Source organism: Vicia villosa, linkage group LG7 (genome assembly GCF_029867415.1).
Source record: "Vicia villosa cultivar HV-30 ecotype Madison, WI linkage group LG7, Vvil1.0, whole genome shotgun sequence".
Lineage (NCBI taxonomy): Eukaryota > Viridiplantae > Streptophyta > Magnoliopsida > Fabales > Fabaceae > Vicia > Vicia villosa.
The window spans coordinates 41,747,589-41,772,905 of NC_081186.1; the positions used below are offsets into that span (position 1 = coordinate 41,747,589).

The window sequence follows — 25,317 nt, forward strand, 5'->3', positions numbered from 1 at the left end:
CCACGACCAAGACAAAGCCCACATCTTTATTGGCCATTTTTTGCATAATTTTATCTTACTTTAAGATTAAAATTAAAAGGAAAATGCATGGATAATGGTTGCTTGGCCTCCAAGTATGACTCACTTCAAGGAATCTTCATTTTTTCTGCAAGAATTGAAGAGCAAGACAAGAGCATTGAATGGAGTCAAGCTTGGTCAACAATTCAAAGATTTTTAATATTTTAAAAATCAAACTTTCAACAAAGACAACAAAGCTTCTTAGCTTGAGTTCCAAGCAACTTTGGGCTATAAAAGAAGCATCATACTTCAGCAAAAGAGGGACACACGAAATAGGGCAAGAGTATAGCAAGAAATATCACAAAAATTCTCAAAATTTGCATATACTTTGTAATTTTCAAATTCAAATTTCCAATCAATATCAATACCAATAAACACTTCTAATCATCTCCTCAAACATTATAGAGTAAGATTGAGCTCTAAATATAGACATATGAGAGTCGTATAAAGCACTTAAAGCTCTTCATGTACATATGAGTTTTATTTTCATTTTTGTATATGCAACTAATTTCACTGCAAACTAACCACCCTAACATCATTATAGGGACCTATATGTGTGATCTGGGCCTTAGCATGAGTGTTCCAACGTGAGGATCAGGCTCCACCATTAAAACGAGTCCATGAGTGTTTAAGCTTCATCTTCTTCGTATCCATAGCTAGGAGCTTCAAACCTTAAAACAAATGACATATTTGGATTCAGGACACTCTAATTAGTGGATCTGGGTCACTTGTTTCTATTGCTAACTCGTATTTTTTGCAGGTTCATAGGTTGTTAAAAGACTGGAATTTTAACGTCCAAATAGGGGAGGTTAAAAACCCCCGCTATTTGAAGCTGAAAACCTCACTTCTGGAGGTTGAAGACGACCACGCGTCCAAGCGTGGTTCGTCTGACTTTTCAGCGCGCCAAGGTGGCCCTTCCCTCAAATCTTATTCGCTGGTCAATCCAGCGTGGGCCCCTGCAAAGACTTTGAATCCCCTTGGATTCAGTGTACACCATCATACCATGCACCTACAAATCTGTGCCCTTGGATCAATCTCAAAGCCAATCCAACGCCTCACACATGCAAGCTCACCATGCTCCTTCATTAATTGCCACACCAGATCAGTATCCTTATATTTTTAATTTTATTTTCTATTTTTATTTTAGTTTCTTTGATAAATTAATTAAAAATAGTTAAAAACTTCCAAAAATTCCACAAAAAATATTTTAAACTTCTAAAATAATATATTATTTTATGAAACAAAGATATTTTATTTTTTCAAAATTTCAATATTTTTCATAATTAATTAGTATGTATTTGTATATTTGCTTATTAATTATTTTAATTAGTCAAAAAATCATAAAAAAAATTGTTCTTTGTGTTAAATATTGTTTATATATCATAAACTAATTTTGTACATATTTAGGATAATTTTCTCTTTAAGTTTTAATTATTTGTGTAATTATTTGCATAATTATGTTTTGATTAACTTAAAATATCCAAAAACAAATTTCAAAAATTCCAAAAAAATTAGTTTTGTTCTAAAATCAATTAACAAACATTTTGTACATATTTTTAAACTTATTTGCTAGGTTTAATCATATTTCCATCTTTTCTTTATTTTAAATTAATTAATAATGCATTAATTATATTTAAAATAAATCACAAAAATACAAAAATATGCCTTTTATTTCTTGCAATTTAAAATTCCTAGATAAATGTATAGGATGTCAAATTCATGTAAATAGGCTAGTTTACATTTCCCGCACAATCGATGTAATAGCGTAGATTTACTTTCTGCACTTTACATTTCCGCATTTTAATTTCCAGCACCCATATAAACTGCGTGTATGTCAAAGATAAAACTGAACCGTCAGATCACTAACTTCAAAGATAAATATCTGAATTCAATCACAATCACATTTGCACCTCCTAGGGTAACCCCTTTTCACTCTTTTCAAAATCAAAGTTACATTTCTACTGTTTCGAGTACAAAATCGAACCTTTTGTTTATATCCGACGAATGGATAGATTTTTAAAGGGAACAAGGATAAAGACCTCCTAACTCAGGGTAGACCTCCTAGTTTGCTTGCTCAAAATCAAAACAAACAAAATTCTCATACACTGTTGTTTTTTTAAAACGAATTTTCCAAAAGACAATATTTTGTATACATCCAAACACGGATCATTACAAAATTAACGATCTTTTCAAAACATCTTTCGAAAGATAAACAAGCATTTGTATATATCCGCACAAGGATCATTACAAATTCTATTTGCAAAGGTATTTCAAAAACACAGGTAAAGCATTCCGAATCAATTGAAAAGTAAAGCAAATGAGCTAAGCAAACTAAAGAGCCCATGGATAACCATGGATACAAAGGGTGCTAACACCTTCCCTTTGTATAACCTACCCCCTTACCCAGAATCTCTCAAAGGTCTTTTTTCTGTTTCTTTTATAAACCTTTCCTTCATTGGATAAAATAAAAGGTCGGTGGCGACTCTGTAAACTTTTTCAAAAGTGACGCGAAAGCGTCCGATCGACAAAAAAGAGTCAGTTCACGTATCCCACCCACGGAGGGGTATGGCCCGAAAGGACGGTCCACAATGTCATTCGAACCTTCCTTGCTTCAGTCGAAGTAAGGGGGAAAAAGCTTGCGTACGCCCACTTAAATTAGAGATAAATCTTCTTAAGAAATTTATCTTTCCCAATAATGATTGCAACTCTTTCTTCGTGGATGGAGGCTTTGTTTCCATAATAACCTTCATTTTATTCTGATTAATTTCTATTCCCTTTTTATGGACTACGAAGCCCAGGAAATCTCCAGCCTGTACAAAGAAAGCACACTTAAGGGGATTCATCTTTAAGCCATGTTTTCTCATTCTTTCGAACGATTGGCTAAGATGATCAAGATGATTGTCATCTGAAACAGATTTTATAACAATATCATCTATGTACACCTGCATGAATGTTTCTATAAAATCATGCAATATAGAATTCATTGCTCTCTGATAAGTTGCCCCAGCGTTTTTCAAGCCAAAAGGCATAACAACCCATTCATAGGTACCTATTGCCCCAGGAAAACAAAAAACTGTTTTGGACACATCTTCTTCTGAAATAAAAATTTGATTGTATCCTGAATATCCATCTAGCATACTTAGATATTCGAAGCCTGCGGCTGAGTCTACTAACATCTCTGCCACAGGCATAGGATATTCATCTTTAGGGGTCGCTGCATTTAGATCACAAAAATCTATACATACCCTTAAAGAACCATTCTTTTTAATAACAGGTACAATATTAGCAGTCCATTCGACATACCTCGTAGTCCTAATGAATTTGCAACAGAGAAGTCTTTCGACCTCTGCTTTAATCTTTGAGAGAACTTCTGGTGCGAATCTTCTAGGAGTTTGCTTGATGGGCTTCTTCCCTTCTTTTATGGGCAACTTCAATTCGACCAAGTTTCTCCCTAAACCAGGCATCTCATCATAGTCCCAGGCGAAACAATCTTTATTTTCTTTTAGTAACGCAAAGACTTTTGACTTTAAGGCTGGCTCCAATTTCGCGCTGATATAAGTCACCCTTTTTCGACTCTCGTCTCCAAGATTTACTTCTTCGAGTGGGTCTTGAGCTAACATCTTTATATTTGGTGCCATTGGATATTTTTCAAACCCCAGAGGTTCTTCGTCATAGATTGCGTCTAATCTTTGACCTGCTTCTTTGCCTGAAACCTGTTCGTCATGAATTGCATCGTCAGGTGGTTGTGGGATAAAGTGTATCCCAGGGCCTGGTACTTCCGATTCTTTTTGTGTGGCTTCGACAGCCATGTTTGATAGTTCGGCTTCAAGTTCCGCTTTCCTTTTATTTTCGGCTAGGTAAGCCGAAATCTTTTCGAAGAAAGATGACTCAGGCATAATCAACGTCTTCGTCCAACCAATTGGTCGTATTCTTGGTAATGCTTCGACAGGTTCCGCCTCTTCTGGGCCGTCCATTATTTCTCTGTTCCACTGAAATCCATTTGGGTGTAAGGATGGATAATACATAGCATTTTTATTTTGAGCGTATATATCTTCTGCTGCATTGCATGGACCTATATTGGCTAAGTTTCTGTCAAAACTAGTTTTGTTCACTTGATTGACTTCAGCCATATAGTAACTTTGATCTCCTTCTATATTTTCAACTATACCCTCTTCTCTCCAAATAGTTAGCCTCTGATGAATTGTTGAAGGTACTGCAGCAACCCCATGGATCCATTCTCTTCCCAACAAAAGGTTATAATTCGCCTTTGCTGGTATAATCATGAACATAGTTGGCCTCGTGACTGAACCCACAGTTAAGTTCACTTGGATCACTCCCAAGGTGTGTCCTAATTTTCCTTCATAGTTGGACAAAACCATATTATGTGGCCTTATGTCAGTGTCGAACATACCAATCCTTTTCAGCATATATTGGGGCATTAGATTTACCGCTGCCCCTCCATCAACTAGGACTTTGTTAATGTCCACATTTTCAATTTTGGCTCTTATATAAAGGGGTTTCAGATGATTCCTCGTACCTTGATTAGGTCTTTCGAAAAATGCATTCTGTTCTTCAACAGTCCCATTATTTAGCACATAGTAACACACAGGTTTGTGTTTTGCCATTTCTTCTGCGTCAGTTTCCTCGCAGTCTTCAACCTCTGTCTCTTGGTAAAATTCGTGAGGAAGAACAGACACCACATTACAGTTGAAGTTTATGGATGACACTCCGTCTGAATCGAAATCATTAGTCATCCTATCATCTTCTTTCCAAGGACTAGACTGCATCTTTTCTTCTTCTTTCTCATTTTCAGAACTGAACAATTTGCATTCTACCGGAGGTTTGCTTGACCTTGCCCCCTACATTGGGACTTTGGTGCTGCTGGATTCTCCAACCTCCTTCGCCTTGTATTCTTTCTGGGCTTTCTTCATTCTCTGGTGTCTCCTCCATTGAGATCTGGACATTGGATTTCTTCCTTTGTAGTTCTCAAGCCTGTACATCTCTCGATTTGATGTTTGGAACTGCTTTCTATAAGCCATTGCAGTTCGTCCACCTTGGTCCCAACTTCGCCATTTGTTATTCCCTGCGCCAGCTTGTGTCCATCTATCCATGGGTACTTCTGCAGGAAGTTTGAATGTCACTCTGCGAGCCTTGGGATAAGGGCTATCAGGCCTTCTTGAAGCCTTGTTGGGGCTGAGTCCCTGAATCTCCCAACCAGTAGAGAATAATATTCTTTCGAATGACTCTGCCATCATGTTGTCATAAACTGCCCCACATCTGGGACACATAACGATCTCTGTCTTGGCTTTATGACATCGAACCTAGAAACTCACCAAGCTTTCTTCTGGCCTTGGGTAAACTTTCAGCAACTGATTCCCTTGCCTCTAGTGCCCCTGCATCTTGTTTCGTTGGGCCCTTTCATAGTTAGCTTGGACCCTTCGATTCAGCATAATCGAGCACCTTGGACACATTAGCATCCGTCCAACATTTTTCTCGTGACACCTCCACAGATAATCTTTCAAGTTTTCATTTGCCCGTGAATTTCCACAGCTTGCCTTTTCTCTTTCCTCCACCAGACACTTCTCTAGTTCCTCAATTTCAGATAAAGGTTGCCCAACATTCACCATATTGACGCCTGTTGGGGGAACTTCAGAAATCCTTATCTGTTGGAGTTTCACTCTGAGGTCTTTAGTGGCCTCACTAGTCTTCTCCTTAAGATCTTCAGTGATCTTTGTCTCGAATGACTCTTCAACATCAGTATTGAAGATTACATTGTTGTTTAGGCTCTCAGTAGCCTGCTTTCCTGTCGAAATCATCTCCCATTCAGCAATGTCTACTTCAGACACATCCACCATATTGATGTCGACTGGTTCAACATAGTTGGTGTTAGCGACATTCAGGGGATCAGCATCGACCTTCATGTGATTCTTTCCCTTATCAGCGAACTTCAAACGTCCATCCTTGATAGCATTTTGAATTAGATCCCTGAAAAGAAAGCATTGTGAGGTTTTATGGCCTAAAAAACCATGATATTTGCAAAATCCCCTTTTCTTCCGCTGTTTCAAAGGAGGAACTTTGGAATTGGGAGGCACTATCATCTGGCCATCTTTTACTAATAAATCAAATATTTCGTCACATTTAGTGACGTCAAAAGTGTAAATTTTCTTTGGAAATTTATCACTCTTGTCATTCTCAACGGGATTTTTCCCATTCGAAGGGGTGAGCAATTTACAAGAGTAAGGGGGTGCTTCTTTTAATTCAGCTAATTCTATTTCCACTTCTTCGAAACTATATGAATCTTCGAAGGCTTCGCCTTCGGCGTCTTCAGCCTCAATATATGCCACTCTCTCCTTTTTATAATTCTTGTTTGCTCTGGCCTTTTCAGCTTTCAGTCGTTCGACCTGTCGAACTCTATCTGCTAGTTGGGCCATATCCCTCAAACATTGAGTATCCAATTTCTTTCTAATTGAATAGTCTAAACCGCCTGCAGCCATTTCGACTAATTCATGTTCTGGAACAACTGTGAAGCATCTTGACTTCAGCAAACGGAATCTATTCAAGTAATCATCTATGGGTTTTGTAATTTTCCTCTTGATGCTAGCCAACTCTTTCAAACTTATCTTGGTTTGTCCCATGTAGAATTGTTCATGGAACATCCTCTCCAAGTGTGCCCAAGCATCTATGGAATTTGGAGGTAAAGTGGTAAACCATGTGAAAGCATTTTTTGTTAGCGAACTAGGGAAATATTTAATTCTCAAGTTTTCGTTGCCTGCTAAATCACCAGCCTCTGTCAAATATCTGGCTATGTGTTCCACAGTCGATTCACTAGTATCCCCTGAAAATTTCGTAAATTTGGGTACTTTAGTGCCCCTTGGTAATTCTGTTTGCAGAATATACTCTGCTACAGGGGAAGTATAATTTGGACGTCGAAGTCCAGTATTAAGGCCATTATTGGCCATAATTCTTTCTATCATGGTGGTTAGGTTATTTTTTGTCGCCATATTGTCTCTCCTAACCCTGTGTAATACTTCATCTGGATGTTCTTCCCTGTTTACCACAACTAGCCTAGGCTTTTCCTGGGTAACTTCTTGTTAACCAATATTGGTCCTTCAATTTTGATTTTCTAAATCTATTACTTGATTTCTTTCGACGGGCCTTTGCCTAGGTGGCTGAACTAAATCGTGAACAGGTTCTAAGACTGGGTCACCTTCTCGATAGGTAGACTGGTTATTTCTTCGCCTAGTAGATGTTTGAGGGGCTCCGAAGAAATCTGCCATACGACCTATTTGTGATGATATTTTTTGGTATGTTTCTACATTATCCTGGTTAGTCCTGGTAATGTTTGCTATTAAGGGAGAAAAAATCGATCCCATTTCTCTAGCAAGAATACCCGCCATATCGTGGTTACTTGCATCCATCTCATGCCTAAATACTGCTTGATGATTGGTAGTTATGAGAGGCATTTGGCCCGATGGGCCTATATTCTGTGCGCTTCGACCTACTGAACCGGTGTTAGGCGAAAATGTCGTCGCACTAGGTTGAGTGTATGTAGGTCCTGCACCTTGTAATCCTGCCATATATGAAAACGACATTCCATAAGGATTTCCAGGTCTCCAACCCTCGAATGATGATGACAATGGTCTTGGGGTTTGTTGTTGATTTGCAAAGTTTGCCGCAAAATGTGGTATTTCTGTCGTGCCTGTAAAGTGAGGCACAGTGGTCGAATTGGAAACTGGGAATGTCTCCGTTGGCACTGATGTATTTTCGAGCATGGCCTGAGAACTAACTATGGCCGCAGACCCTGTCAAAGCGAGTATCTCTTGTGCTTCTGACATAGAAGTCGAAACATTTGTAGTACTTGTTGCTACTGTTCCTGACCCTTGTGGGGGATCTTGATTTCCCCTTCCACTGGTCGAATTGACCATTTTCTTGTTGTACCTTCGTTTAGGAATTAGTTGTGCACTGTTGGTTAATTTACCGTTCCTAAGGTTCATACAAGGTTTTGATATATTCTAGACAAAAATAAAACAACAAATTAATGACAGACTGTTTGACACTGTCCCACTGGGCGTGCCAATTTGTTTACGGTGATTTCTGGTAAAGAACCGCTAGTCTTCCAAACTATAAATATACTTTGGTTACTTGCAGGATCGACTAGATTGATCATAGGACATAGTCAAATAGTTGTCTTTAGAGATAATTTGGTTCATGTTTGTTGGTCTTTTGCTTCGAAAACTTGTTTACGGTATGAACAAAGAAATAACTGGCGAAATAAACTAACAATGAACGTACACAACTGAAACATAAACTGGTTATAAACGTAAGTGAAACTTTGACGGAAATGTAAAGAAATGTAAATTTCAGAAATGTAAAGTGCAGGAATGTAAAGTGCAAGAATGTAAAGACTAATCGAAGAAAATAAAGAAACTTGAATTAGAAGAAAGACTAGGTGAAAAAGTAAAGGAAACTTAAAGATACTTTGATTTTGTAAATACAAATACAAATATATGAAAAGTGTGGTGTCATACGTACATTTCTCAGCGAACTCTTTCTCTTAACAGTTGATACTTGAGTAATTTGTGAGTGATTTGTACAAAATGAACACACTGGATACTGATACTAAGACCCTTATTTATACTAATTCGACCCTAACGGCCCTACGCTAACGAAATGCCACGTTGCTCACATGCATGAGTTTCGAATCCCTGGGGCGCCATTTGTCCTCATTCGGTTACACAGAATATTTCGAAATTCAAATCCTCCCGCCTGAATCCTCTTTCGATACGTGGCAAAGTGATCTTTAGTGAGAAAGCAACAAAATACTACAAGCTTCATTACTCTTGTATTTCGAAAAACGCTTAAGTCTCGAAGACAATCTATCTCAACTCAGCTTCGATTTCAATCATCTTCATCATAAATAACATCCTCAAAAATGGCCATAAAAAGCCATTTATTCTCAAGAATGGCCGTTGAAAGCCATTTTTCTTCGAACTCTAATTCTTCAAGACACATATTCTTCAATCAAAATCTCCAGCTAACACATACATCATCATACATCAATACAACACATTATCAACCAACAATTCATGCAATTTCATCAATTATCATATTCCTAAACCTAACAATTCCAATCTCAATATCACCAATTGAATCGAATCATATTCTTACTCTATTCTATTGCCCATAATCACATAATAGAGATTAACCGGAAGAGTCCCCCCTTACCTTGGTTAAAATCCTTGAAAGCTCTTCCTCTTCTTCTCCTTTCTCTGCTTCTTTCACGTTCTTCTCTTTTCTCTAAAATTGGTTCTAATTTCTCTTTTTCCACAATTACTCTATTTTATGAAAAATAGAATAAACTTTAGTAAAAGGCCTAACCATCACACCCCTCTTTACTAACTACAACACGAGCCCAATAATTTCCTTATGCATAATCTTTAAATAATTCTAATAAAATGCCAATTAATTTCTAATAATTAATTTAAATCTTAATTAAATTAAAATGGAAAATATGGGGTGTTACAACTCTCCCCCACTAAAAGAGTTTTCGTCCTCGAAAACATACCTCAAGTGAAAAGTTCAGGATATGAGTCCTTCATCTTACTCTCTAGTTCCCATGTGACATTTCCACATGCTGCTCCTCCCCAAGCTACTCGCGCCAAAGCTATCTCTTTACCACGTAACTGCTTTATCTTTCGGTATTCGATCCTCATAGGCAATGTGTCGTCCTCGATTTTTTTTGTGGGATACGAACTGACTCTTCTTTTTATTTTTTTTGAGTTGTGAAAATCAGAGAGTCGCCACCGAATTTTATTTTATCCAATTAAGGAAAGGTTTATAAAAGAAACAGAAAAAGACCTTAAAGAGATTTTGGGTTCGGGGGTAGGTTATACAAAGGGAAGGTATTAGCACCCCTTTGTATCCATGGTTATCCATGGGCTCTTAATTGCTTAGCTCACTTGTTCGAATCGTTTGTCTTGCTTTGAAATGCTTGTATGTGGTTTTAAATACTTTTGTAAAGAATTTAACTTTGTAATGATCCTTGTGCGGATGTATACAAAGTGTTTCATCTTTCGAGAGATGTTTTGATAGTTTGAAAAAGATTTTTAACTTCGTAATGATCCTTGTTTGGATATATACAAAGTATTGTCTTTTTGAAAGTTCATTTTGAAAAAACAGTGTTATGTGAAACATTTGTAGTTTTGTTTTATTTGAGCAAGCAATTAGGAGATCTACCCTAAGTTTATAAGGTCCTTTCCTATTTTTAGAAAATTTTCCTTGACTGGATACAGAAAGAAATTATTTGAATCGCCTTTTGAAACAGTAGAATTGAATTTGAAAAGAGTAACAGAGGGATTACCCTAAGAGGTGCAAGTGTGATCGTGTTTTGATTCAGATATTTTTGTCTTTGAAATTAGTGATCTAACGCTTCAGTTATTATTCTTGCCATACACGCAGTTTTATATGTATAGTAATTAAAGTGCGGGAATGTAAAATGTGAAAAAATAAATCTACGCTATTACATCAATTGTGCGAGAAATGTAAACTACGCTATTTACATGAATTTGACAACCTATACACTTATCTATGAATTTAAATTGCAATAAGATAAAGGGAGAATATTTTTGGATTTTTGGATGGTTGATTTTAATTAAAATTAATGCATAATTAATTTAATTAAAATGTTAGGAATTAGAAATAAAATTTAAACCTAAAAAATTAAGTCTAAAATATGTCCAAATTGTGTGTCAATTAATTTTAAAATAAAATTAAAAATTTTGAGGATTTTTGAAATTGTTTTTTTTTGGGGTTATTAAGTTAATTAACATATAATTATACAAATAATTATACACATAAATTACACTTAAAGAGAAAAATATTCTAAATATGTACAAAATTAGTTTATAATATATAAACCTAACTTAAATAAATGAAAATATTTTTTCTGATTTTTTTTGATGGGTTAGAAATAATTAAAAGATAAATATAACAATATTATCTAATTAATTAAACAAAATATTTTAATTATAAAAAAATAACATATTTTTATGTCAAAAAATAATATATTATTTTATCAACTTAAGAATATTTTTATTATATTTTTTTGATTTTTAAAACTATTTTTAAATAATTTTGCAAAGAAAACTAAATAAAATAAAAAATAAAAAAAAATGATCAAGTGTGGTTGGCTGGAGAGCCCATGGTAAGGACTAGCATGTCATAAGCGTTGGATGAGCTGGCAAGTTGATCTGATGGTTCAGATGTTGAGGGCACATGGCACATGCGTGGATGGGAAGCACAGAGTCTGGCTGGATTTAAAAATCCACGCGCGTGTTTTCTAGCCAATGAGATGGGGACACCTAGTCATCTTCTTCCTCTCTTCCGTGGCTAAAGCTCTGCAACTGTAGGTAAAGCCTTTAGTGACGGTTTTCGCCCGTAGCTACAAGACCTGCACATGTCAAAACTTCATACAAGCAAGATAAATTATTTAGGAGACCATGGTTCAACTTAAAATTGTCCCCTGAGTTCAAATATGCCCTTAGTTTCTCCTAATTTTGCCTAAATCGAATAATCCTAAAATGGAGCTTAAGAACCCTAGAATGGCAACTTCGTGTACAAGCATCCAAGCCTCAATTAAACTTCCAGAAATGATCAGAACATCAAACTAAACTTAAATATATGTTTACATCTTGTTAAACATGCATGTATGATTATATTTTGATAGGTTTTTGTTTGAACAAACCGTGAGCTATAGTGCTCGATTCAGTGAGTTTCAAAGCTTGAAATTGATTTGGATAGGTTCAGTGATGCTTAAGGATCGTGTTTGAGTGTTTAGTTGGGACTGAAAATAGCTTAAACTCAGAATTCGAAATTTTGCTTTCTTTGAAAATTTCAAGTTTTTACAAGAGTGATACAAGCATGTGTTTTTGTTCTCAATTTGTGTCTCCCTTTTACTGAAGTATGCTAAGCTATTTATGAGCAATTGATGTGCTGCAAACTTAAGCTAACAATTATTGATTGCTTTGAACTTTTGAATTTTTTAATATAAAAAGCTTTGAATTCTTTGGCCATGGCTTCACTTTTCTTCACCCCTCTTGCTCTAGGCCTGCTGTACATCTTTATGTTGCAGAAGTTAAGCCATCTTGGTGACTCAAGCTAAAGACAAAAGCCTTGGATAATTGTCTTGAATCATTTCTTTTTTAATTTAATTTTAAATGTAATAAAATTAAATTAAAAAAGAAACAAAAATGCCATGGGCCAAATGTTGGTCATGGGAGCCCTTTAACATCATTAGAAACATATTTGGATCATGAATGCTTGGCCTCTTTTGGAAAAAAAAACCCATTTTGATCAATGCTAGTTTCATACATTTTCCCAAAAAATAGCCAACTTCAACAAGGCATATCTCCCTCAATTTTGATCATATGAAGGAGTTCTTGTACTTTTTAGAAACCTCAAGATGTCCTCTACAAGCTACTTTGGAAACTTTTTTGCATTTGGAGAAGTTATCTTGATGTTATGGCTTTTGACAAAAAACCACTTTTTGTTGACTTTGAAAATGACCTGTAATGTCTGAGCTCATATTTTTCAAATGGTAAATCCAATGACCATGGGATCAATTTCATTTGAAATACAATTGAATTTCCTTCAAAACAAGCTTTGTTTGGAATTTTTTGAATGAACGAGGAGAGAGTTATGGCCGGTCAAAGTTCAGTTGACTTTTTAGGAGAAAACCCTAATTTTGAAACTTAGGGTTTTGTTGATTTCTGAACTTTTCTTGATGAATTATGATCAACCATTGATCAAATGATGAATATTTTGACAAAATATGGATGTTGACAAAAAATTTCATTTTTGACTGTCTGTTGACTTTTCGGTCAAACTGGTCGTCTGTTGACTGTTTGAGTTGCTGACTGTACGTCCGAGCGAATTGAAGTTTGAAAATTTGTCTGGTGGTACTTTGAGACATATGGAGGTCCATGAAATCCATTTGAGGTCTCAAAAAACTTGTTCTCCTGAAAAAAAAAACAAAAAACCCTAGTTAGGGACTGTTTGTGTAGGAGACAGTTAAGCGTACCTGATTTTTGTGCAGTGTTGAGTCTCTGCTGATCATGTGATTATCAGAAGACTTCTAGAACAAAAATCTTAGAATTTTGAAATTCAAAAGATTGACTTGATTGATGGTACAAAACACGGAGAATCGTGCTGTCAGCGGGTTTGACTGTTAACTGGTTGTCCGGGCATTAACGTAACAGTTAAAGTGAAAACTTAACAGTTTAAAGTTAATTTTTTCTTTTTGTTTTGTTTTTGTTTTTTTTTGTTGTGTTAATGGTGAAAATTTATTTACCTGAGTTGTTAGAAAAACACAAACAAAATAATTTGAAATATACCGTACGCGAACGAAATTACCGATAATAATCTTGAAAAATATTCAATGCACAGAAAAATAAATATTTAACTAGCAATAAACACACATAATATTATCTTGATAATTAAACGACGGTACGTCAGACAATACAATATTTAATACTGACTGTACAAATATTACATAATAATATAGCGAACAGTACGACAAATATGACGAACGGTACATTATTTGAAAGCGAAAGATACGACAAACTTTAAATATGATGATTAAAAACACATGCTATAAATAACAACATATAGATGCACGGGAGTGTAAGTATCCCAGGTCCGCATTTTTCAGGACTATGCAGACAGAAAAAGGACATGATCACTACCAAAACAGTGATGACCATAAGAAAAAACGTATCCATCCACTTTGCCATTTTTGCCGGGGAAGAAGAGAAAATAATTATGAGATAGAAATTTGGGAAATGAGTGAAATTTGATGTGAGAATTTATGGAAAAAATGAGGGGTATTTATAGAGTGAAAAGAAGGATAGAGACGTTGGGGAATGAAGTGATACCGTACAAAAAAGGAAAATTTGAGTGGTAGTAGGATTTGAAAGAAAGTGTATGGAATAAAGTTAGGATTTGATTTGAAAGAAAGAGATTTGAAAAGAAAGGAAAAGATTTGAAAACAATAGTATAGTACAAAAATTAGTGGGAAACAAAAACTAATAATAATTTAATTGTTACCAGTACAGTCTGAATCCCCGGACTTTGCGCCTGCAAAATTTAATTCTGTACCAATTGCGTCAGTTTTATTTATCTGAAAATAAATCTCAAATAAACAGCGTGTGTGAAGTGATAAACAGTACTTGGCGTTTGTGTAAGAATAAATTCAACAGCGAACCAAAATACCGTATAGAAATATTCTAAAAATTGAGTATTCATAAAATCAGGATATTTATGAAATAAAATCCCAGATTATATGAAACTCCCAATTTTTAGACAGAAGTCTATTGTCTTTTCTCTGAAAAAGATGCGGGCAAATTTTGGGGTATAACACAATGCCTCAACCGTCAAATTATCTCTCACTTGCACATCATCCACTTGGACACATGAAACACATCATGCAAATTCGCAAGCATCGGTGACAAAGCAACACGATAAGCCACTTCTCTCACTCTTTTCGTAATCTGAAACGGACCAATAAAACGCGACGTCAACTTCCTTGACTTCAACACTCTACCAACACCAGTCATAGGAGTAACTCTCAGAAACACATGATCTCCCTCTTGAAATTCAGGTGTTCTCTGCCTCTTATCATGATAGATTTTTTGACGACTCTGAGAAGCTTTCATCTTCTCCTGAATCATCTTGATCTTTTTGTCGTTTCTTGACCAATCTCTGGTCCAATTACCGCACTCTCACTGGACTCATACCAATATAATAGCATCCTACACCTTCTACCATACAAAGCTTCAAACTGATCCATACCAATGCTCGAATGAAAACTATTATTGTACGTAAACTCAATTAACGGTAAATAACTATCCCGTGCACCACCTTTTTCCAACACACAAGCACGCAACAAATCTTCAATGATTGAATCGTCCTCTCCATTTGACCATCAGGCTGCGGATGATAAGAAGAAGTCAATCTCAACTTAGTACCCAACGCTTTCTACAAACCTTCCCAGAATCCCGACGTAAACCTTGGATCTCTATCTGACAAGATAATTGTAACACTCGTATATTTTAATTTTTAATTTAATTAGAAATTGAATTAATAATTAGAATTATTATGGTTTTATGAAAATAATTGGAAAAAGAATGGTTTATGGCATTGGGCCACGTGTGATGTTAGTAAGAAGGGGGTGTTATGTTAGTAAAGCCCTTTACTAATTATAATGTTATTTTTCATAAATAAGAAGAAAATTGGAAAAGAAGATAGAACGTGAAAAGAAGAACTGAGGAATTGGGAACTCGAAGAACGTGAAAAAAGAACAGTAGAGGGAGAGACCAATCAAGAACTTTTGGCTAAGGTAAGGGGGGACTCTCCAGTTAGCATCTCTTATCGCAATTTTAGATGATAATGTCGATTAGGGATATTATTTAGGTCAATTGGATTGTATGTTAGGTTGGGGTTTAGGATGAATTTGAATAGATTATATGATTGATGATTATCTATAATGAATTCTGTGCATAATTGTGTGTCAATCGATGTTATGATTTGAATATGGTGATTGTTTGATGTGTTGTTGTGTTCATCCATGGAACCGAATCTATGAATGTAAATCCCTAACTAATTGAGTAGAAAGTAGGATTGTGATGAGTAAAATTGATATAGGGTGATAGACTATTGAAGATAGATGAATCTTGTATGTTAAACAGTGCAAAATTGTTGTTTCAGATCCAAAATTGTAGGCTGTAATGTTGTAAAATGCGAGGAAGATGAACTGGTACGAGTTGCAGGTTTCTAGAGGTCTCTGGCCATTTGCATATGATACGCGTATGGTACGCGTATGAGGGGCTTCCCAGGGGCCGTACGCGTATGGTACGCGCCCTGTCTCGTCCCGTCCAAAATACGCCCTTCTGCCCGTACGCGTATGATGAGGAGGAGGTACGCGTAAGGCCTTGTGATACGCGTATGATGTGATTTTTTTATGGAAATCATCCTCCGCTGATACGCGTATGACCAGTGTGAGTGCATAATTTTGTTGTTTTGTGATTTTGAAAGTTTGATGACGTGTAACTTTTGAACCGTTGGCCTGTTTTGAGTGTCGTTTTGAGATGATGAACCTGATGAAATAACCTTTGCGTGATTGATGATATGATTGTATTTGAATGATGTTAATATATATATATATATATATATATATAAACATGCTTTGATAATGATGATGATGGTTTGAGTATTGGATGATGTTACTCATAGACTTGACGATGATATAAGTATGTTTCATATATGTTTGCATTCATTTATAATCATGTGTTGAGGGTTGAATCCAGATGATGTTGCAGATTCAGTGAAGGGCATAATTCCCATTGTGTGGAATTTGTGCTGGCAGGGCTGTATCTTGACGATGTTGGATCAGTCGGTGGGTTATTCCCATTGATGATGTTGGTACCACATGCATAGTGTCAGTTCATTCATATGCATGATTTTCATAACATGATTGAATGTGTTTCAGTGTTATGAATTGATGATGTGTTGGTTGTGTGTTTTGTTGAATTATCTGAATATAATACAATTGGGTGAATAATATAACTATCAAATATACTTTGGTTACTCGCAGGATCGACTAGATTGATCCTATGATATGTATCAAAAAATGTCTTTTAATGATAGTTGAATTCATACTTCTAGGTTTTTTACTTTTAGAGAGAATATCCTAATCTATGACTTGATGTAAAAGCAATGTAAAATACAACGCAATGAAAGAAATTGCATGTAGTAAATCGAAAAACTATACTGTGAAATGTAAATGATTCGAAAGGTAATATAAATGTGTTTAAAAGGCTTTGTATTTATAAATTGAAGATAAATATGAGAAATACAGTGGTGTTATACGTACATTTCTCAGCGAAAACTCTTTCTCTTAACGCTTGATACTTGAGTGATTTGTGAGTGATTTGTACCAAATGAACACCCGTGGATCCTACCACTAAGACCCTTATTTATACTAATTCGACCCTAACGGTCTTACTCTAATGAGATGCCATGTTGCCCTTTTTTCATGTGCTTCGAATTCCTGGAGTTCCACGTGTCTTTTTTATTTCAAATGAAACGCTTTAAAATTCGAATCTTCCCGCTCGAAACGCTTCGACGCAAAGCAACGTGTGACTGAAATATGTAAGAATATCCTATGTCTTTATTCCTTAGGCTTCGAAGAGAAATTACTTTAAAACTTACTTCGACTTAGAAAAATCTCCTGACAAATAGTAACTCTAGAAATAGCCATTTAAAGGTCATTCTTTCTTTGAAACAGATGATCTCGAAGAGCATCAATATTGTGTTGAAATCTTCAGCTAACACAACCACGACATGCAGGGGGCTTTTGTCGAGCGGTGGCACAAGGAGACGTCTTCTTTCCACCTTCCTTTTGGGGAGTTGACGATCACCTTACACAACGTGGCCTGTTTGCTCCATCTGTTGATCAGAGGGAGGTTACTATACCATTCCCGGATACAGAGGGTAGAGGCCATAGAGTGGATAATGGATTATCTGGGTATGGACCCAAAAATGGCTGATTATGAGTGCAGAGCGACGAGTGGGGCGCATATCAGGTTCTACAGCTTGAAAGAGTTGTATGAGAACCACTTGGGGGTGGAAATAGAGTCTGAGTAAGAGGGTGACAGGCTTTTTACTGAGTATCACTGTGCTTGCGCTCTGCGGTGCTGGTTCATGTTCTTGGTAGGCACTGCACTCTTTGTGGACAAAAGTGCAACCTACGTCGACATGACGTATCTCCGATACTTTATCGATCTGACTACAATTGACCAGTGAAACTGGGGGGCAGCCATTCTGGTATACCTATACCAGAAGCTGAATGAAGCCTCCAACTGGAGGGCCAGACAGTTGACTGGATCTTGTACATTACACGGTACGTTTCTTTTTAATTATTTCACATTTAATTATGGCTCATATTTTTTTCAACATATTATTGTATCGTATTTGTGTTTCAGGGCTGGATCATCTCATACTTCCACCGTATCCACGACTTCGACATTGATCCTGTGTACAAGACGCCATGCCCAGGGCCGCAAGATACGTCCTCCAAAGGGGGAATAACGCAGTGGGCCCATATCGCGTGTACCTCGACTGCACTGTGCACGATGACATCCGTTGGACGCCCTTCACTGATTACCGTGATGTTGTCCCATTCGACCGCATCGCATTATGTTCTAGATGGTTGACAAGTGGGACCAACTGCATGGTCAGGTATCTGACGGAGCGGTGCATGAGGCAGTTTGCACGTGTGCAGATGATACAGAGGTCTCCGTTTGAGGCTGCTCCCAACACCATTACTTGAGTGAGCCTCATTGCTATATTTGAGGATTGGGCGCATCATTTGGTGCCTGAGGAGTATCGGCGTATGGTGGTCACCCAGGCCTGGCAATGTGTAGATGGATACATCACATGGTTTTGTCGCGTGTCACATCCTTTGATGACACTCGATGCTCCCAGAGATCCACCTAGGTCAGCACATGAGGAGATCTTGGAGAACCAGCAGGCTGAGGATGATCATGCCACTGATCTCCTGCCGGTATGCAGTAGATACAGATGCTTGGGCAGGATGCATTGGACAGAGGTATCATTGAGCAGGGCGGTCCAGAGCCAGTTGCCATTATGGAGAGGATGGCCAGTGACGCTGCCGATGCGGTGGCATATAGGAGACAGAGGAGGTCCCAGAGAGTTAGGGTTAGGTATCCTTGACTTTTTTGTATTCAGGTTGTATTACTTTGACACTGAGCACTTATCCGTACAATTATGTGTGTATTTATAATATTGGTATTTTATTCTAATTTACGTGTTATATTTTGTCAATTCTATTATATTTTGTCAATTAATATAAAATATGGGATTAATCATTGTTTTGAAAAAAAGAAAAACTCGGAGAATATTTCGGAGATGCATCTCCGAAATAATGGAAAATGTAAAAATGAGTGTTTTCGGAGATGTATTTATGAAAATACCAAACAATAGGTGTTTTCGGAGTTGCATCTCCAAATTTTCTAAAAAAAATAAGAAAAAAGGTGACTTCGAAGATGCATCTCCGAAGTCAGGAGTATTATGGAGTTTCCAGCGGGAGTTCTCACCCCAAAGGTAGATAAAGAAATTGCCTAAATAAGAATGAATAAAAAAAAAACACAATACATTCAAAAGCAACTCTCACATTCTTAGATTCTTGAGATCAAAATATACAGCAAACTTCAAACACAAATAAATAAGCTACATGAAGAGCCACTTTAAAGGTGATGAGTGAAATTTTCAGATGATTTTCAACAAAATTGTATGACCTCTGACATACTCTCAAACCTTACAAACTGAAATGAAAAATACATATTTATATGTGTTGATATCAATGACATCTTTTTAATAAAGCCCCAAGCATTTGATCCAACATGATATTGCCAGCATCCGAAATCATGGAACTCCAAATTCACACTGCCAAACATAAAGCAGAAAAAGTTATCCAAAGCCAATAAATTTTTACAAATCATAATCATATTCATAACATATATCACTATTATAATAATTAGCATATGTCAAGCAATCTAATAGCAAAGATAAAAGGTTGAGAATGTAAGCAACATATAACAGATAATTTGAAATTTGAATCTGCTCTTCTGTTTTTCTTTGCCCAAATTATTACTTCTCACAAAATCGAATTTTGGCATGCACGCTTGGCCTAGGCCAACTTCAAGGCTATACAAACATCATATTAGTAGGAAAATACAACAGATAACTATATCCTAAGTAAGGAACAAAATGTGTCTTCTCCGCTATAGAAAAAGTTTAAATGCATTTTCTGTCCCATGTTTTAACTAAAATCTAACGAATACAAAAATCATAACCAAATTACTATGTAGCATTGACACTTCTGAAAAAAGACGTGTCCGTGTCGGTATCTGACACTTACACCGACATTTGCGATTACATATAATTTATTCATTTTTTTCAAATTATTATCGGTGTCACCGTGTCAATGTCGGGGTCAAATTTAGAGTGTCCGTCGCTCATAGCCAAATTATAATAGAGAGTGGTTCATACACATAGGTGACCCAGATTCATCAAAGTGCACACCAATACCCCAAATAAACAAAGATTTGTTTGCAATAATAACATGAGCACTTTGAATAAAAAATCACCAATTACTGTACATTGCATTCCATCTAGGAAATTTTCTATCAATTTCATTAAGCATGTAAAGGTCATCCTTTTGTTCAACCTTTATAAATCTTGCAAATTTCAATGAGAATGAAATCCTAAAGCAAACATTGTTATAGGGAAAAGGTTAGAATATTTACCCAATCAGATATTATCATGAGAAGATAACTAATCATAGTTGAAAATATGAGCAATGCATATTGTAAAAATAAAAGGCACATATAGTTGTCATGAAGTTAGAACCAAGCCAAACTGAATGAACTTTGATACATAAAAAAATAGACAGCAAGAGTTTTCACCTTAAGAAGATACAGTAGTTGGGTCAAATTTAAGTTGGCACATGGTGGATCCCCTTGGTATGTCAGTTAATCTTTTGACAGAACAATACTTATTTGTTAGTTGTATTGTAGTATCAACAAAAATAAGCATTGTCTTCAAAACAAGTCCGTTCCTCAAAATATATTCAGCAAATGTCAACTCATCTTCAAATCCTTGATATCCTTCTATGTGAATATAACTCAGGTGGGATTTGAGACACTTAGGAACTGTTGTTGACTTTGGGTCCCATGTTCTTAAAGGTGGTTGTTCCTCCTAGAAGCATCAAGACACAACATGACTCAAGCATATATTTGTGATAACATACCAAAGATTGTTCGAATTATTATTAAACTTGAGAAGTCAACAAACCTTGTTGCTCTGGATTATGAGAACTTGAATCATATGACACTTGTCAAGCACGTTCACTAGAAGATTTGTGTTGAAACAGGGAAGAATGAACTTTAGATGAAGTAAATTGCGAAATTCAGGATAGTTTAGAACCTGAGGTCGAAGTGAGCACTGCTTGTCCATCATGTTAACAACAAGTGGTGGCACAATATAAGTATAAAAGCACACATACAAATATGTATAAACCAGAATAATAAGGGCAACCTATAGTGACCTCCCCTGGATTAACCATGTTAAGTTAAGGGGAGGAGTTTGTAATTTCAACACACAAATAAAAGAGGTTTGGGTCGATCTAAAAAAGTGGTGTTTATGACATTTAGACAGAATTTAGGGGACTCACCTTTGTTGTTGAATGCCGCAACTGTATCTGTGACACATTATCGTTTTGGAGGTGGTCGAGAATAGGGTCGACAAATTCACTTATTTGTGAGGGAAAGAAGTGAATGCACGCTTCCACCATACTCTGCAAGTTGCCAATGATGCCCAATGTTGTTATACCAAAGCCACAATCTACTTGAAGGAAAGTCCAAGAGAAATTTCCACCGGCAAATTTCAACCTCTGTGAAGAAGGTGGCGCAGGATGTATGGTCCAATATTCGGGTACAAAGTAAACATGGTGCAGAGTTTCAAGGATGGGGCAGGCAGAGAGCAAGTCAATTTCGGAATCGAAAATAATTGCATCGAGTTTGAGCCACTTAAGTGATGGAAAATGAAGCTCAAAATGTTGAACATTCATACTGATTTCACCAACAAGACTGCATTGTTTTCAAAAGACAGGTTAGGTAAAAATCTACTCACATTTATGACATGATGGCATTAAATTAGGTTACCTGAGGGAAACAAGATTGGTGCAATTCAAAAGCGAACGAGGGAGGTTCAAACGCCAACAGAAGTTGGCGGTGGCAATGGAGAGAGACAGTTGTTCAAGGTTGGGGTTAATGGCAGCACAGATCCACATCTCGGCGCAGTAACGACGATGGTTCGACTCTTGAATGTCGCATGTGAGTTGAAAGTTTCGAATGTCGCGGGATTTGCGGAAGGCGAGCACAGCATTCACAAAAAGTGCAAATTTTTTGAACCTTTTGGACTTTTGGACTGTACGAAACGAGTCCTCATCAAGGTCGAAAGCTTGCAGATGCTGCCATAGGTGACGCCACCTGCGAGACACAAGAGTCATGGTAGCGACGGATGTTTTGGTAGGAAGGAATGATAGGATGTGGCACAGTAGAGAGTCCGGTAAACTACTCATCCGGTCGATACCTACGCTGTGGTTTTCTACTTCTTTCCGTCGTTTAGAGGATAACAACTTCGGCGCCATCGCCGCCGTATCGGTAACTCAGATAACACCTCCTACTCTCCAATTTCAAATGCCAACTTTTACTACTAAATTTTAAAAGACTAACAGCTCAAACCGCTCCTCCAAAAAATGGGAATAAGAATCGGTCTAGTGAAGTACATAAGCTCACTTAACAAAACTAAAATAGTTTGTTGAACAAATTTAAAAACTTTAAACAATACATAAAAAAAAAAACTTTTAAAATAATTATATTACAATCAACCAAAATATTAAAAACTTTAAAAAAAAATAAAGAAAATATAAAAAATGCTTTGAACGGTAATGATGCTCTCATATTACAAATAATAATTATATTTGTATTTTTTTACTTTAACTTTAATTAAGTTATTAATTTTTTTAAACATTGTAAATTTCGTTTTAAATCTTTTGTAAAAGTTTTAAAGAATTATTCATCTCTACAAATATTTAGTCGTCAATTTTTTTTTTAATTTACATTGGTAAACATATAGAGTTCAAAAATTTATAAATAATAATGTTGTATTTTTATATTTATAAATATAATATTTGAAAGGGATAACATCGAATTTATTATATATTTGATTTTTTTATATGAATTTCATTGTATTAATCAACTTCATCACATATTATGAATACAATTTTTGTTTTAAATATGTAATATTATTATATCTTTTTAATTGTATTTATTTATAATAATAGAATTTCATTAAAAAATAATAATAGAATTTCATTGAATTTTATTGCAATAAAAATATATAATTGAACATATTATCTTTAAAATAAATAAAGTTTTCAGATCATGATTATCGGGTCTTCGAATGTGATTTTCAATTATACATCAACGAAGTGTTACTTGTCAGTTGATTTTGATTTGGCTCTAGGGAGTTGAAGTTCCTACCTCATCGTCTTATAAAAAGATAGTTACTCATGTAAGTCGTTGTAAAACTAGTATCAGATTGTTGCTTGTGAATTGAAATTTTTGTTGTGATGTAGTTTAGGTTTATGTGTTAATGGATGGGTGATACACTACAAGAAAAAGTTGAATTTGTCAGGGAAATTTGCCAGGGGCAAAACACCTAACAAAGAAATAACGTTGCTTGGGGTAAAGCCCCTCGCAACGTGCAATTCAGGAAAACAGAAAGAAAAAAAATATAGCTTAGGGTAACCCCTCGCAAAGAAGAAAGAGGGAAAAATTTGAATTTTGAAAAAAACATTTTCCGAGGGGCAACCCTTGGCAAATGGAAATGACGCTAAAAAGTCAAATCAGAGGTAGGTTTTTGACAGAGTTTTGCGAGGAGACACCCCTCCCAATAAACCACTAGGATATTAGCGAGGGGCTACCCCACGCAAACTTACCAACTCCTGCTCTTGCAGACTGTGCATGCAGTTTGTGTTCCCCATGCTGCTTTTTAGCGAGGGGGTGCCCCACACAACATTTGACCGTTTTATTAGCGAGGGGATGCCCCTCGGAAATATCGAGACCATTATTAATTCGCGCACCCAACTCCACCGCTTAAGCATAATATTTATCTCTTCTTCCCTTCACATACTCTCATTCCCAACCAGAAAAATTCTTCTTCTTCTTTTGTGTTATCCTTCTCCTAAAAAATTATCTTTTTTCTTCTTCCTCTCAACCATACTCTTTTTCAGGTGAATAAATTTAATTATTTTGTTATATGATAATTTTATTTTTAGAGTTAATTTGTAATCTAAATTTTGCTTTTATTTCCTGTTTTTCACGTATAACCTGGTTTATTTAAAAGGAGCAAGATTTTGGAATTAAAAGCTTCAAGAAATACAACAATTTATTCATCAATTCCAGGTACACATTAATAAACTTTTTATATATTTTGTGTATATATTTAAAAGGAACAGTAGATATATTAGATATATTTGGTGTTTATATATTTGGTTTTGTGTGTTTTTTGTTTGTATAATAATATAAACTATTATTTTTTTAAAAAATTAATTTCGAAATAATTATTAGATATTTATATATTATTAACTGTATAACAATATTTGGTATATATATATATATATATATATATATATATATATATATATATATATATATATATATATATATATATATATATATATATATATATATATATATATATAAACTGTTAAATAAAAAATTGTATATAAATTTATTGTGTTTATGTTAGAGACTCCACTTCTTAATGAGCTCCACATGGAGACTCATCTAAAGAGAAATGAAGAGTTTATTGACGAGCGCGCAAAAATTACTCAAGTAAGTTTTTTTTATATTAAAGATATTTTATTTATTTCTTTTATATGTGTGAGGGCAAATGTGCATTTTCATGATGTCAAAACATTGTGAACTTGACCAAATTTATGTGGAAACAAAGGAATCAAGTGGATGCATTAAGGAAAGGCAATTTTGGCAAAATTCAGTCAACATGTCGATGCACCAGCACTACAGGTCGACCTATTGGTGGACTTGAGAAAAATTCCATGTTGAGGCAGAATGCGTCGACACATTGCCTGTTCAGGTCGACGCATGACATTTTGAGGAAATCTCGGGTATGCGCACGCCGACCCTACAGGTCGACGCATGGAATTTTGGGGAAACCCCGGGTATGCGCACGCCGACCCTACAGGTCAATGCATGTGTCATGTTTGATCCAAAAACAAGTGTAAGACTGCAATAGGTCGACCTACAGAGATGGACAGGTCGACCTATCGCTAAAATTACTGGTTTTTCTATTGAGTTTAAGTGGCTAATGCAAAGGGTGTGGTATATATTGTCTTTAATCATTCTCAAGCAAAATTAACAAGAAACGTGAAAGATATACTCAAGCTTCTTCTCATCTTCAACCTTTCACTTATTGATCGAAAATCACACATAATAATCTTTTTCGATCGAAGTAAGAAACATGTGTTGATAAGGTTCGACGGTAGACTATTGTCTTGTTCGAGTGAAGATTGTTGATGGTGTTTCTTGTATAAAA

At 35.8% G+C, this 25,317-nt stretch overlaps 1 protein-coding gene across 1 annotated transcript; it reads right to left on the minus strand.

The window, feature by feature from the left end:
• Positions 1 to 19,342: 19,342 nt before the first annotated feature.
• LOC131620478 (FBD-associated F-box protein At4g10400-like) lies at positions 19,343 to 22,437 on the minus strand. The gene is made up of 5 exons (XM_058891561.1): positions 21,858 to 22,437; positions 21,368 to 21,782; positions 20,989 to 21,138; positions 20,601 to 20,892; positions 19,343 to 19,578 (listed from the first exon to the last, which is right to left on the minus strand). The coding sequence occupies exons 1-4, from the start codon at positions 22,343 to 22,345 to the stop codon at positions 20,602 to 20,604; spliced, it is 1,344 nt and encodes a 447-aa protein (XP_058747544.1). The 5' UTR covers positions 22,346 to 22,437; the 3' UTR covers positions 19,343 to 19,578; position 20,601.
• Positions 22,438 to 25,317: the final 2,880 nt, after the last annotated feature.